Source organism: Carcharodon carcharias, chromosome 8, assembly GCF_017639515.1.
Source record: "Carcharodon carcharias isolate sCarCar2 chromosome 8, sCarCar2.pri, whole genome shotgun sequence".
Taxonomy (NCBI): domain Eukaryota; kingdom Metazoa; phylum Chordata; class Chondrichthyes; order Lamniformes; family Lamnidae; genus Carcharodon; species Carcharodon carcharias.
The window spans coordinates 11523352-11537595 of record NC_054474.1 but is presented as its reverse complement, the minus strand read 5'-3'; the positions used below and the strand labels follow the sequence as shown (position 1 = coordinate 11537595).

Below are 14244 nucleotides of genomic sequence, written 5' to 3'. Positions count from 1 at the left end.
CCTCCTCTTGCACTCTCCTTAAGGCACTGCTGACTGACTCTCCCAGGGTCCCTTCTCTCACTGTCCTCTAGGTGCTGCTGACTGCCTGTTCCAAGGTCCTCCTCTTGCACTCTCCTCTAGATGCTGCTAACTGCCTGTCCCAGGGTCCTTCTCTCACGCTCTCCTCAAAATTATGAGGAACCTAGATAGGCAAGACTTGTTTCCCCTAGCTGAGGGTTCAATTACCAGGGGACATAGATTGAAGGTGATTGGTGGAAGGATTAGAGGGGACATGAGGCTGAAATGCTCAACTTATTTAGAAGGTACCTAGATCTGCATCTGACGTGCTGTAACTTACAAGGCTATGGACCAGGCACTGGAAAGTGGGATTAAACTGAGCAGCTAGTTTATTTTATCTCCTTTTGGCTGGCACAGACATGATGGGCTGAATGGCCTCTTTCTGCATTGTAGCTTTTCTATGGTTCTATGGTTTTATAGTTCTGATATCACAAAATACATATGGAATCATAGAATTCTAAATGGAGACCATTTGGCCTATTGCATAGGTGTTGGCTCTTTGCTCGAGCTATCCACTTAATCCCACTCTTTGGAACTTTCCTCATAGTCCTATAAGTATTTTTCATTCGGGTATTTATCCAACTCTCTTTTGGGTGCCTTTCAGGAAATGCCTTTCAGATCACAACAACTCACTGCATTAAAAAGAAGTTTCCTTGTGTTACCTTTGATTCTTTTGGCAATGAGGTTAAATTTGCCACTTGATACAGCTTCTCTCTATTTACACTATCAAAACATTCATGAGTTTGAACACCTCCATCAACTTCCCTCCAAACTACTTGCGCTATAAGGAGAACAAATCCAGCTTCTCCAGCCTCTCCATATAACCGAAGCCCATTATTCCTGGTAACATTCTAATAAATCTCTTGTGCATCCTGAGCAAGGCCTGAACAGCATTCCTAAGGCACATGGCCCAGAATTAAACACAATACTCCAATTGAGGCCAACCAGTGGTTTATGAAAGTTTAGCTTCCTAGATTTTTAAAATTCTATTCCTTTATCAATAAAACAATTTTAAAAGTAAATGATGGTAAATCGCAAGGTGTGACATAGATTTAACATATACATTTAGTTATTTTTTACTAATGCAACTTGGGCTTGAAAGCAGATGAGACTGCTGGGATTAAAAATCTCTTCTCTATATTGTTCTGGCTGTAAGGATGCTGCAATAAAAGAGTTTGGGCAACCTGAATGCAGTTCTCAGCCAGCATGTCTCTACAACTCAAAACACAATGATATGATTGGAGATTGGCATTGAGCCACACTGGGGTAGAATAATTCTCAACTCGTTTTGTGCAATGACATGGTAAATGAATTCATGAACTACGCTGCTTGGTGTCTCCAGTGATATTGTAAATGTGTTCCTATTGAATGTGTTTTCTAGTAACATCCAACTGAGGAAGCCTTCATGGATGTATTTCTGATGTTGCTGCATGCAGTGCCGACAAGGAAACTGAAGAAAAATAAAGTTGCATTTGTATATTTTATTCCATTGTTGGACAGAGTGGAGGGATCATTAATTTGCATCTAGTTCATTATATATATGTAATATGAGTGCCAAAAGGTATTTTATTGCAAGCATTCACATCCATAAATTCAAAAATATGTTTTTCAAAGCCCAAAACAGAAAGGGAATCATGAGAGTGGGTTTGCATCTGAGTTATGAATGGCTCCCTATGAAATGGTCTTCAGACTGAATATTAAGTCACAGCTAAGGCGACACGTGTGAAGCTTACTGTAGTGTGCTCCAAGTGAAGCCTTATATCATTAGTGTAATGTTCACTGGTTATTATGTTTATTAAAAAAACACCCAACACAATGCAACGTGAATGTTAAGTCATTTTAAATTTCTTTACAAGAAAAGCAGCTTGGAAAAACAAAGGAACTGATTTTACAAATTTATTCTGGGGGTGTGGACATTGTTGGCAAGGCTGACACTTGCCTGCTAGGTCCCCAGGAATGAGTGGTTTACTTGATTCAGAAGGTTGTTTACTTATTCGCGGTGGGACTGGAGTCACATATAGATTGAAACTGGGTAAGAACAGCAGGTTACTTCCCTTAAAGGGGCATTAATGAACCAAATGAAATTTTAATAACGATCCAACAGCATAATGGTCACTTTTACTGATTCACCTTCGCAGCCTGGGATTTGAGCTCGCATGCTCCTGATTATTAGTTCAGTAACATAACCATCGCACTCTCATACCCGCTCCACTTCATTCTTTGTCGGGACATCACCAAAGCAGAGATATTCAGGTAAGCGTTGATTCAATTTAGAGCCCTTTAAAATAGATTACTTGTTGTAGGTTAAACAATCCGTAGTTGAGTTTTCAATGGGGTACCCAGGCAGGTAGGTTTTGCTGAACTGTACTTTGAAAAGCCCGTTTACGTTGGGCGTTGCCAGTTGTTCACAACGGCTGGCGACCGTTTAGAAAATCTGTTTCTTGTTCCCAAGGGGACCATGACGATAAACTATCCCATGAAACAGCAAACACCAGCCATTGTTCGAACAAATGCCGGACGCTTGTCACCAGACTTATGCATCAGTCCCCCTCATTGATAAACGGAGCAACAGATCTGACAAAGTAGGATCGCCGATTTAACTGACAGAAGAGCCCAGATTTTTGTGCTGGGTGCCTCGGATTGGAAGAACCAAAAGCTTCGTGTGCCTGTAAAGAGTAAGGTCAAGAGGGTGCTCTGTAAAAGATTGAACTCCACCGATGAATGAATTCGTAAACGATATTACCCTGAATAGATCCTCCATGTTGCTCATATGCTTAAGAAAACTCATTCTGATGTTGCTGAATTCGCTCGTTTTCTTATCCCCAGCGTGTAGTCTCGTCAATGTCAAAAATAATCGGCCTAGCGAGAAATGTGGGCAAATTTGTATTGAAAATAAGAATACCGTTAAACACGATGAAAAAAAATTGCTTTGGACTTCAAACAGATTCGGAACATTTCCGTCACGCATGTATTCTTAATTTAAAAGAAAGTCTAGTGAAGATCAAAAATGTTTCTTCAGAACGGGTGTTAAAACTAATCATGCTAAAAAAGTGATTTGAGATATGGGCATTCAAGTGTGGTCATTGTTGTAACCAAGAAATCGTGGCAACCAAAGACAAACAAAGCAAGCTCCCACCAATGGCAATGTGGTAAAGGACGAGATAACTGTTTTCAGCGATACATTTGGCCACAGAGGAGAGAGCAACGCAAGCAGGATGTTTAAGGTGCCAGTTTCAGCAATAGCCATTCGTCTGGGTCTCCCGTTGAAAATTCAGCTGCCGAGATTTCACAGAAAACAGTGCTCTACCATCTCTGGTCCGAGGAATGAAAAAAAAGACACTTGGCATTGTTGGGACGTTCCATTGATAAAGTTGTAAATACATTAGTTAACCACAAAACTCTGCTGCCAATCTACCCTTTAGCCAAAACTTTGACCTTTGACACGATAGGCTCAAGTTCCACTCCAGAGATTTGAGCCTCATAACCCAAGTTTACACTCCCAGTCCCAAAAAATAAAACTGGAAATTTCCCGCTTTGCTATTTAAGGGAGATTGCTGTGTGCCAATGGGCTGCAACTTTTCTTAGGTTATAACAATGGTCATGTTTCAAAAGTACTTCATTAGCTCTAAAGCACTTTGGAAACATCCTGAGGCCCGGAAGACGCTTAAAATTATAAATGTAAATTTATAATTTGGCCTTTGAGTACCAAGTTTCTTACTTAAACTACAAAAAGTGGCTTTCTAAAGCATTACTTCATGTTTAAAATTATTTTCTGTATATTTATTAGAAGCCAGAAATGCACCACAGACCAATCAACAAGAACTTGAAACTATTAAAGCATCTTTATGGCAATAAAACATCCCAAGGCCCTTCATAACACTATTATTAAACTGATTTTGGGGCAGATGACCAAACGCTTGATCAAAGAGGGAGATCTTAGGAAGCTTATTAAAGAAGGAAAGTGAGATAGAGAGGTTTAGGAAGGGAATACCAGAGTTCAGGGCCTTTGCAGCAGAAGGCACAGTTGCCAACGGCAGGACAATCAAAATCAGGGATGGTCAGGAGACCAGAATTGGAGGAACACAGATATCCCAGAGGGTGGTAGAGCCGGAGGAGTTTACAGAGTTAGGGAGGGGCAAGATCATGGAGGGAACCAATTTAGGCCAAGTGATGGGTGATCAGAACTTGGTGCGACTGAGTACATGGGTAGCAGGGTTGTGGCGGACCTCAAGTTTATGGAGGTTTGACAATGGGAGGCTGGGCCAGGAGTGTGTTGAAATAGATAATTATAGAAGAAACAGAGATAGGGATGAACATTTCAGCAGTAGATGAGGCAGAGGCATGCAGGGACAGGAGCTGGCCAACGTTATGGAGGATGAAATGGGTGATTTTAGCAAATGATGTGGATAAATGATTAGAAGCTCACCTTAAGGCCAAATGTGGCATCGAGTTTGTGAACTGTCTGATTCAGCTTCAGATAGTTGCCAGGGAGAGAGATGCAGTCAGTAGCTAGGGAACAAAGTTTATGGTGGGGGCCTAGTTTGTTGGATGAAATTTGTTTTAGTTCAGTACTGAATGTCAGACAAGTAGTGTAACAATTTAGATACAATGGAGGGGTAAAAGAGGGAATGGGTGAGGTACAGCTTAGTGTCATCAGTGTATCTCTGGAAACTGACACTATATTTTCTGATAATGTCACTGAGGGATAATGTGTAGTTGAGAAAAAGAAGGGGCCAAGGATAGATCTTGAGGGACACCAGAGTTAAGGATGTGGGAGTGGGCAGAGAAGCCATTGCAGATGATTCTTTGGCTCTGACTGAATAGATTAAAATGGAATGAGATGAGTCTTCTTGGGTGACAATGGAGGAGGACTGTGTGGTCAGCCTTGTCAAAGACTGCAGACAGGCTGAGACAGTTTGGGAGTGATAGTTTTCCTTTGTTACAGTCACAGAGGATGTTATTTGGGCCTTTGATAAAAGCTGATACTGTAATAGTTGCAGCAGCAGGGAGGGAAGCCTGATTGGAGTTCTGGGAAAGCTCACAGTGAGAATGGACTTGGTAAGTAATAACAAGTTCAAGGACTTTGGAGAGGAAAGGGAGATTGAAGGTGGGATGGTAGTTTGCAAGGATGGAAGGGGCAAGAGTTGATTTTTGAGGACAGGTATGAAGACAGCAGATTTAATTGGGGAAGGGGTGCAATGCCTGAGGAGGGAAAATCATTAACAGTATCAGCTAACAAGGAAGCCAGGAAAGGGATATTAGATGGTCAGCAATGTTCCCACTAAGCTGCACAGGTGCACAGATGCATTACCGCAGCAGCTGGGAAGGTGCCACTGAGACTTTGTTCCAAAATAAATACTGCACATGTGTGGCCTTGCAAAAAAATTAAAGGGACCATGCATTGAAAAAACTGGTCACAACAATTACACTTCAAAGGTAACTTTGGCAGTCAGCAGTTTAGAAGAAATAGCATCAAGGGAGCAGGAGGCAGATCTCATTGTGAGGAATTACATAAAGATGCATGCTCAGGGCTAGGGCAGGATGGACTCTTGGGGTCTATTTGCCCAGCCAGTTAGATGAAGGGAGTGAAGAGGCATAGAAAGATGGGTTAAGATGGAAACTGTAAAGCAAAGTGAACAACTTGAACGTAATTATAAATTTTTCATTCTTTGTGCCAACCTCTGCTGTTCTGTTGTAGCCATTTGCACTTGCTTTGAATCTAACTTCTGTTTCAATATATGTCTCTTAACATTGCCTTGCACTGTCCTTTTTTCCATTTAACAGCTCCTGCCCTCCCCTTTACCATAGACATTTCTTCTCTATTTGATATTTTATTGTCCTTTTCTCCAACTCTGCACCTGATAAAAAGCTGTTCACCTCCGAGATTGTTCTTCTTAGAGAAGAGGAGCCTGAGTGAAAATTTGATAGACGTGTTCAAAGTCATGGGGTATCTAGACAGAGTTGACAGAAAGAAACCGCCCATTGTAAGAAGAGTCAAGAACCAAAGGGCACTGATTGAAGATGATTGGTAAAAGAGCCAACATGAGGAAAAAGCTTTTAACATGCAGCGAGTGGTTAGGATCTGGACTGCACCATCTGAGAGGGTCATGCAGGCAGATTCACTATGGCTTTCAAAAGAGAATTGCATAAGCACCTGAAGAGAAGAAATTTGCAGGGCTATGGGGAAAAGGTGAAGTGTGACACTAGGTGAGTTTGCAGGGAGCTGATGCAGATTCAACAAACTGAATAGTCTCCTCCTGTGCTGTGACCATTCAATGAATCTATGATTCTATCTTTCACTTCTGATGAGATGTCATTGACCTGAAACATTAGCTCTGTTTCTGTCTCCACAGATGCTTTTGACCTGTTCAGTGTTTCTAGTACTTTCTGTTTTTATTTAAAATTTCCAGTGTCCACTGAATTTTGCTTTTATGTTTATATAGTGCTCTTTAAATCCTCAGGAGCTCCCAAAGTCCTTCACATCCAGTGGATTACTTTCAAACCGCAGCCTTTTATGTAGACACATTCCATTTTCCACACAATCAGCAACTGGATGAATAGATGGCCAGATAACAATTTTAGTTGATGTTGGTTGATGGCACTTTCTGTATCCCATTCAAGTGTCAGCTGTGGTTCAGCTGGTAGTGCTCTTGCCTCTGAATCACATGGTTGTGTGCTCAAGTCTCCCTTCAGAGATTTAACCAGATCTAGGCTGCAACTCTACTGCAGTAATGCTATGCTGTCTTTCAGATGAGGTATTAAACTCAGATCTTGCCTTCTTTCTAAAGTGGGTTTAAAGGGTCCCATGAGATTATTCCAAGAAAATGGGGATTGTTCCTATTTTACATGGCAACATTTACCTCTCAATCAGTAGCGCAAGGACAGACTATATAGCCATTATCACATTGCTAAAGAGTTTGGTTTGACCATCTGCATCAGGAAGACAAATGTTATAGTCCAGGGCATTGCTATCCTGCCATCTATCAGCATTGGCAATGTGATACTGGAGATTGTTGATAGCTTCACATATCTAGGCTCCACAATCACCAACAATCTGTCTCTTGATGCTAAAACTGGCTCATGCATCACAAAAGATATCTTTCACTTCTGATGAGATGTCATTGACCTGAAACATTAGCTCTGTTTCTGTCCAAGCTGAGTAAGAGACTGTGGAACAACAGCAACTTGGCTGAGAACACAGAACTGTGAGTCTACCAAGCCTGCATCCTCAGTGCACTTCTCTACAGTGGTGAGATCTGGCCAACATAGGCTAGGCAGGAGAAAAGGCTGAATAATTTCCACCTTAATTGTCTGAGACATATCCTTGGCATCTCTTAACAGGACAAGGTCACCAACTCAGATGTTGTGGATCATGCTAATTCTATCAGCATACACTCATTGCTAAACCAGCTACTTCCACATTGGCTTAGCAACATTCTTAGCATGGATTGTGGCCAATCTTCTGTATGGTGAACTGGCCACTGGGTCATGATCTCTTGGCCATCCATACCTCTGCCTACAAGGATACCTGCAAGCAAGGTATGAAAATGATGGATTTAACACTGACAACTCAGAGGCAGTTGCTGATGTCCATGACCTCTGGAGGCTGACTGTTTGGAAAGGCATTGGAAGAGGTGAGCAGAAATGAAATGCTCAGCCAGCTCAGAAGAGAGCCCAGGGAAAACAGAAGGCAGCGAATTTTGCATCATCTCAGCCAACTGTCTTCCTCTGCAGCAAATAAGGGAGAGACTGGGGCTCCTGAGCCACACCAGGCAATGCTAAAGTTGACCACCATGACACAAACTGTCATTTTACAAGATTGAAGGCTGCTAACATATCATGTTACTGTTTGTGGGAGCTTAATTAAACAAAGCGGCTGTAGTGTTTCCTAAACAAAAACAAAAATACCTGGAAAAACTCAGCAGGTCTGACAGCACCTGCAGAGAGGAATACAGTTAATGTTTCGAGTCTGTATGACTCTTCACCAGAACTATGGAAAAATAGAAAAGAGGTGAAATATAAGCTGGTTTAAGGGGTGGCGGGGTGGGGGGGTGTGGGGGTGGGGGGTGGGACAGGTAGAGCTGGATAGAGGGCCAGCGATAGGTGGAGATTGCCAAAAGATGTCATAGACAAAAGGACAAAGAGGTGTTGACGGTGGTGATATTAGCTAAGAAATGTGCTAATAGGTGACATTAAGGATAGGAAGCAGGACGAGCAAGGTACAGATAGCCCTAGTGGGGGTGGGGTGGGGGGAAGGGATCAAAATAGGCTAAAAGGTAGAGATAAAACAATGGATGGAAATACATTTAAAAATAATGGAAATAGGCGGGAAAAGAAAAATATATAAATTATTGGAAAAAGAGGGATTGGAAAGGGGGTGGGGATGGAGGGGAGAGTTGATGATCTAAAGTTGTTGAACTCAATATTCAGTCCAGAAGGCTGTAAGGTGCCTAGTTGGAAGATGAGGTGCTGTTCCTCTGGTTTGCATTGGGCTTCACTGGAACAATGCAGCAGGCCAAGGATGGACATGTGGGCATGAGAGCAGGGTGGTGGGTTGAAATGGCAAGCGACAGAGAGGTCTGGGTCATATAGTGTTTCCTACATTGGCAACAGTGATTAAACTTCAAAGGGTACTTAATTGGTTGCAACGTCCTTTGTAATGACCTGAGCTTGTAAAAAGCAACTGCACTTATTTCTTTTTCCTTTGTTGAATATTGCCATGCAATTTTCTGGGTGAGTTTGATCTCATTCAAGAATGAGTCAATTGACACTCTTGTGTGTTAGCCATTGAGCTGCATTGTGCCAGGCAATGTGTTGGGGGAAGGGGTGGGGGTTGGGGGGGACGGTGTTTAAGGCAGGACTTACTTTACTGTCAATTTACTCAGCAAAGTTTTTATTTTAAAAAGTAGTCTTTGCCAGCACTAGAATTCATAATCAAAACTATAGCAACGTTTCCTATTAAAAACTGGGAGATTTCCCCAGCACAATACAGTGAATGGAAGATAATTGCATAATACAAATAACGTGTGAAATCAAGCCCAGTCTATTCCCGGCATGACTGACGGGGAATTATTCCATCACCTCATTCCCGCCCGGGATAGAGTCTTCTTCAGAAGGGTCCCACGGCCAGAACTAGAGCAATCGTGATAAGAAGTTGACTTAAGTAACTAACATATGGGGAAAACAATAGGCGAACGTACAAGAATCAAATCTATCAGGGATATTGACAAAAGGTGAGGGGAAGGGTGAAATGTGTCCAGCAGAGTATCTAGTCAAAACCACATTGCTGTTTTCTGTACGCAAGCTGACTGCCCAGTTTTCTTACATTACAACAGTGACAACACTACAAAATTACTTCATTGGCTGTAAAGCACCTAGAGCTATCTTGAGGTGGCGAAAGGCTCTATAAGAATGCAAGACTTTCTCTTTTTAAGCTTTGTTGGTTTTGATTTTACTTGAACATTTTCAATTGGTAAAGCGTTGGTCCCTGGGAAATGCTGTTGCAGCTATCATAGAGTTAATTTAGTCCTGCCGGAGTCCTCCAATGAGGTGCCGAAGTGGAGCTAGAGATCGGTTACATCAAACTGCACTCCTGCCTTTTCACCGGATACAGCGAAAATTCAGAAACAGCACTCGGCTGAGTGTGGATTAAGCAATGGTAAAAGCAGACTCTGTGAAACAGGAGCAGTTGGCTGCTATGGGGAGACTCTTTTGTGTCAGTGTGTCTGCAGGTTTTCGTGCTGGAACCGAAGGATCAATGTGCGTCTTTACGCACATCGCTTGTTAACTCTCCACTGAAACAATGCACAGTTATTTTTCTTGCGTCTCCTCATGCTGAATATAAGCAGAACTTGTAAGGCTGGGATCCGTACAAGGTGTGACAGTGGAAATGGCGAGTTTTCAAACAAGTACCTGGCTAAAATGGCAAGTGCTTATCCTTATTATATCGACTTGCGTTTGGGATCTTATCACTGGGCAAATTCGGTACTCGATTCCCGAAGAATTGAAGCACGGGGCGTTTGTTGGGAATATTGCCGACGATTTGGGATTGGATGTCAGGGAACTGTCCGCTCGCAGGTTTCGCATCGTCCCGGGTCCCAACACACAGTATTTAGAGGTGAATCTGGAAAACGGGGTTTTGTTTGTGAACGAAAAAATGGACAGAGAGCAGCTTTGTGACCTGAGCTCCAGCTGCTTTCTGCATTTAGAGATTGTGATTGAGAGCCCACTCGAACTATACCGGGTGGAAGTGGAGATACTGGATGTGAATGACAATTCTCCCAGTTTCCCGTGGCGCGAGTTCCGCCTGGAGATCGCCGAGTCTGTGGCTCTGGGGGCGCGTTTCCCACTTGAGAACGCCTATGACCCAGACGTGGGCACCAATTCTCTGCAAAGCTATCGGCTCAGTCCCAACCAGTACTTCACCCTGGAGGTGCAGACTCGCAGCGAGCGCAGCAAGTTCCCGGTGTTGGTGCTGGAGAGGTCCCTGGACCGGGAGGATCAAGCGGTTCATCAGATGGTCCTGACTGCTCTGGACGGCGGGCTCCCGGAGAGATCCGGCACCGCTCTGGTCATCATCACGGTCCTCGATGTGAATGACAATGCCCCGGTTTTCGATCAGGCGGTGTACACTGTCTGCCTTGTGGAAAACGCTCCTAGGAATACGTTAGTGATAAAACTTAACGCCACCGATTTGGACCAAGGCTCGCATGGAGAGGTGACTTACTCCTTCAGTAACCATGCGCCGGCGAGACTGCGCCAGCTATTCCGGGTAGAGCCCCAGACGGGTGAGATTCGGGTCAAGGGGGTGGTAGATTATGAAGAAGCAAGTGTTTATGAGATCTATGTACAGGCTAAGGATAAGGGGCTTTACACGGCGGCGGTGCACTGCACGGTGGTTGTGGAAATCATTGATGTGAACGACAATGCTCCCGAGGTGATCCTAACTTCAGTGTCTAGTCCCGTCCGGGAGGACGCTTTACCGGGGACTGTGATCGCTCTGATCAGTGTAACGGACCGGGATTCTGGGGAGAACGGAAAAACCCGCTGCCACGTCCCCGCTCACCTCCCATTCAAACTGCAGTCATCGTTTAAGAACTATTACACTCTGGTCACTACTGACCGGCTGGATCGGGAGAGTGTCCTGGAGTACAACGTTAGCCTGACTGTCACCGATTCAGGCTCCCCTCCCCTTTCCACTGTCAAAACCATCCCAGTGAAGGTTTCGGATGTGAACGACAACGCGCCCCGGTTTGCACATCCGTCCTACACGGTGTATTTGATGGAGAATAACGCGCCCGGGGCGTCCATCTGCTCCGTGTCCGCCCTGGACCCAGACCTTGACCAGAATGCCTATGTGTCCTATTGCATCTTGGAAAGTAAAATCAGGGGGACCCCGATATCCACTTACGTTTCCATCAACTTAAACACCGGGAACCTCTACGCGCTGCGCTCTTTTGACTATGAGCAGCTCAAGAATTTCGAGGTTTTGGTTCAGGCTCAGGACGCGGGTTTCCCATCGCTCCACAACAACGTGACAGTGAACGTGATCATCCTGGATCAGAACGACAATGCCCCCGAAATCGTGTCCCCGTTGCCCCCGAACGGCTCGGCCGAGATGGTGCCTCGATCCGCCGATCCTGGCTACGTGGTGGCGAAGGTATCGGCTGTCGATGCCGATTCCGGCCAGAACTCCCGGCTCTCTTACCAGCTCTTCCAAGCGACCGACCCGGCTCTGTTCAGCATCGCCCCGTTCACGGGGGAAATCAGGACCAGCCGCCGCTTTGAGGACCATGACGCCCCCAAACAGAGGCTGGTGGTCCATGTCATGGACAATGGGAAGCCACCACTTTCCACCTCGGTCACCATCAACGTGTTAATAGTCGACAGTGTCCCTGAGACCTTCTCCGACTTAACCGAGAAGCCCCAGAACATTGAATACTTCTCCGATTTCAACCTTTACTTAATCGTCTCTCTGGGCTCCGTCTCATTCGTGTTCCTGGTGGCCATAATCGCCCTGGTCTCCATCAAGTGTCACAAAGACAGACACGGCACCCTTGGCCACCGCTGCCCTCTCAGTACCTGTTGCTCCCGCGGCCGCCCCAGCTGTTGTCTCCGGAGGGAGCCGTCGGGAGACGTGCTGAATAACTCGCACACAAACTTTCCGGTGCCGCCCAGTGTAAAAGCCCCGCCGAGTAGCATGGAGGTGGGCGGCAGCCGCTCGCTTTCCCAGACCTATTGCTACAAGGTGTGTTTGAGTCCCGAATCGGCTAAAACGGACTTAATGTTCCTTAAACCGTACAGCCCATCTACAGCCGCTGGGAATAATGTGAAACCTGCTAACCCCTACGTGACTGGGTGGAGAAGACAGATATCAGATGGGGCGAATCTAGGCAGTAACGGGTCCAGTGAGGTGAGTGATGGCATATGTTATCAGCCATTGAATTTACACAATTGGAGACATTCGCCATTGGGCATAATTAAACTTTCAGTTCCCTATTTTAAATGTGGATTAGTTCACAGCAGATATTACGGTTTATTTAAATAGCCACCTACTGCAGGCATTTTAGGGGTAGAATTGTTACTGTTCTTGCTGCATTTATGCAGCAACTCGCCTTACACCTGGGAGTTACCTCTGGCACCAATATAGTGGCGCTAGCTAAATGGGAAATCATTGATTGAATTGTGCGATTAGTAGACCACAGAGCGCCGTAAACGGGTTATTGTCACATCTGGAATGATCCATAACCTGTGATTTATCTTTTTCACAGGTTTCAGGTCTCCATGGTGCGTTGTTCATTCCTTGAACAGGAATTAATGAAGAGATCCTTTCTTACGCAATTTTCCCAGTGTAGTGCAGGAATATAGCGCTCACAGACTTATAACAGTGAATTCAAAGTACTCTATCTCTCACGGCCTGCCGAAAATTATTTCTACCACGAATTAAAGCTGCGTCTAGACTACCTACAGTAAATTAGAATGTCAGGGACACGGGGTCTAAGAAGCCCAGAGCAAATCTGATAAACAGTATTTAATTAACTGCATCAAAGGGAACAGTCCTGTACAGAACCCCTTTGAACTGCTTTGATAACTTCCAGCAAAAAGATGTTTTAAGCAGATTGATAAAACAGCTCCGCAATAAAATGATCAGAATTGCTTAAGATCAGAGTGATAAATGCAAACTATTTTAATCACTGGCGTTCAAATAACACCATCATAGCCCTTGAGGTGGCGTGGAATTAGATTCATCTTAACTCTTTGAAGGCTTGCAGTTGTGATTTCAGTACCAGATATTTAAGATTTGACCCCCCTTCTCCCTTCCCCCCGCCCCCTCCTTCAAGGCGAACCATCAATACGAACAACCCATGGCAAGTACTATAATTTCGGGCTTCGTTAGAAGCATCTTCCTGTTGCAGTACAGAAAGGCGATAAAAAATATTTTGGTATGAGAGAGGGTTAATGTATAGAAGAGAATAACACGGTATTTCTTAACAATTTGCCCAGAGCTAAGATATAAATCATCCATATGTAGTAACTTTAGAGAAAGGGCATTTCTGCCAGAGATGCACACGGACTGGTAAAGGGTAAGTCGAAGCAATATGACCGTGCCTTTGATTCATGTCAGATACTGTTTCCTCACTCTCTCAGTACGCCAGCGGCGATGTGTAAATCAAAAACTGCCCTTTTCGGCGTAGGAGCCTTTTTCTATTGATTAAAGCACTCTGCCCTTCAACTATTCTCGTTATTAAAAGTCTGAAACTGCACCGTTCTCCCTTCTGTTAAATCAAGCATGTCAGGGTTTTTGGCATTTAATTGGAACTGGACTTTTTTTTTAGAGTGGTTAATTCTCAGATTGTTGACATTTTCCAACTGAAATATCCCAACTCCTTATAATAACACCATGTTCTCCATGTCCATTGCACGATGTTCTACATATTCATTGCACGTTTCCTGACGATCATACCGTTTTAGAGCCCGAATGTGTACATATTTCTTGCAACTCGAAGAAATCACCAGCCAGGTTATCTGAAGTTAGAGAGCTATAATCAAGCATTGTGAATGATACTTGCACAACATTTGAAATACATCTCCCGGCTCCCAATGTGCTGTCGGAAATTTGCTATATTGTGTCTTTTTTTTAACGCGTTACTTTCACCTAACTTCACTTCAACAGAAATCAGCATTTCA

At 44.1% G+C, this 14244-nt stretch overlaps 1 protein-coding gene across 1 annotated transcript; it reads left to right on the top strand.

Moving 5' to 3' along the window:
- Nucleotides 1–7417: 7417 nt before the first annotated feature.
- LOC121281402 (protocadherin-10-like) lies at nucleotides 7418–12863 on the top strand. Its single transcript, XM_041194346.1, has 3 exons — nucleotides 7418–7440; nucleotides 10009–12469; nucleotides 12828–12863. The coding sequence occupies exons 1-3, from the start codon at nucleotides 7418–7420 to the stop codon at nucleotides 12861–12863; spliced, it is 2520 nt and encodes an 839-aa protein (XP_041050280.1).
- Nucleotides 12864–14244: the final 1381 nt, after the last annotated feature.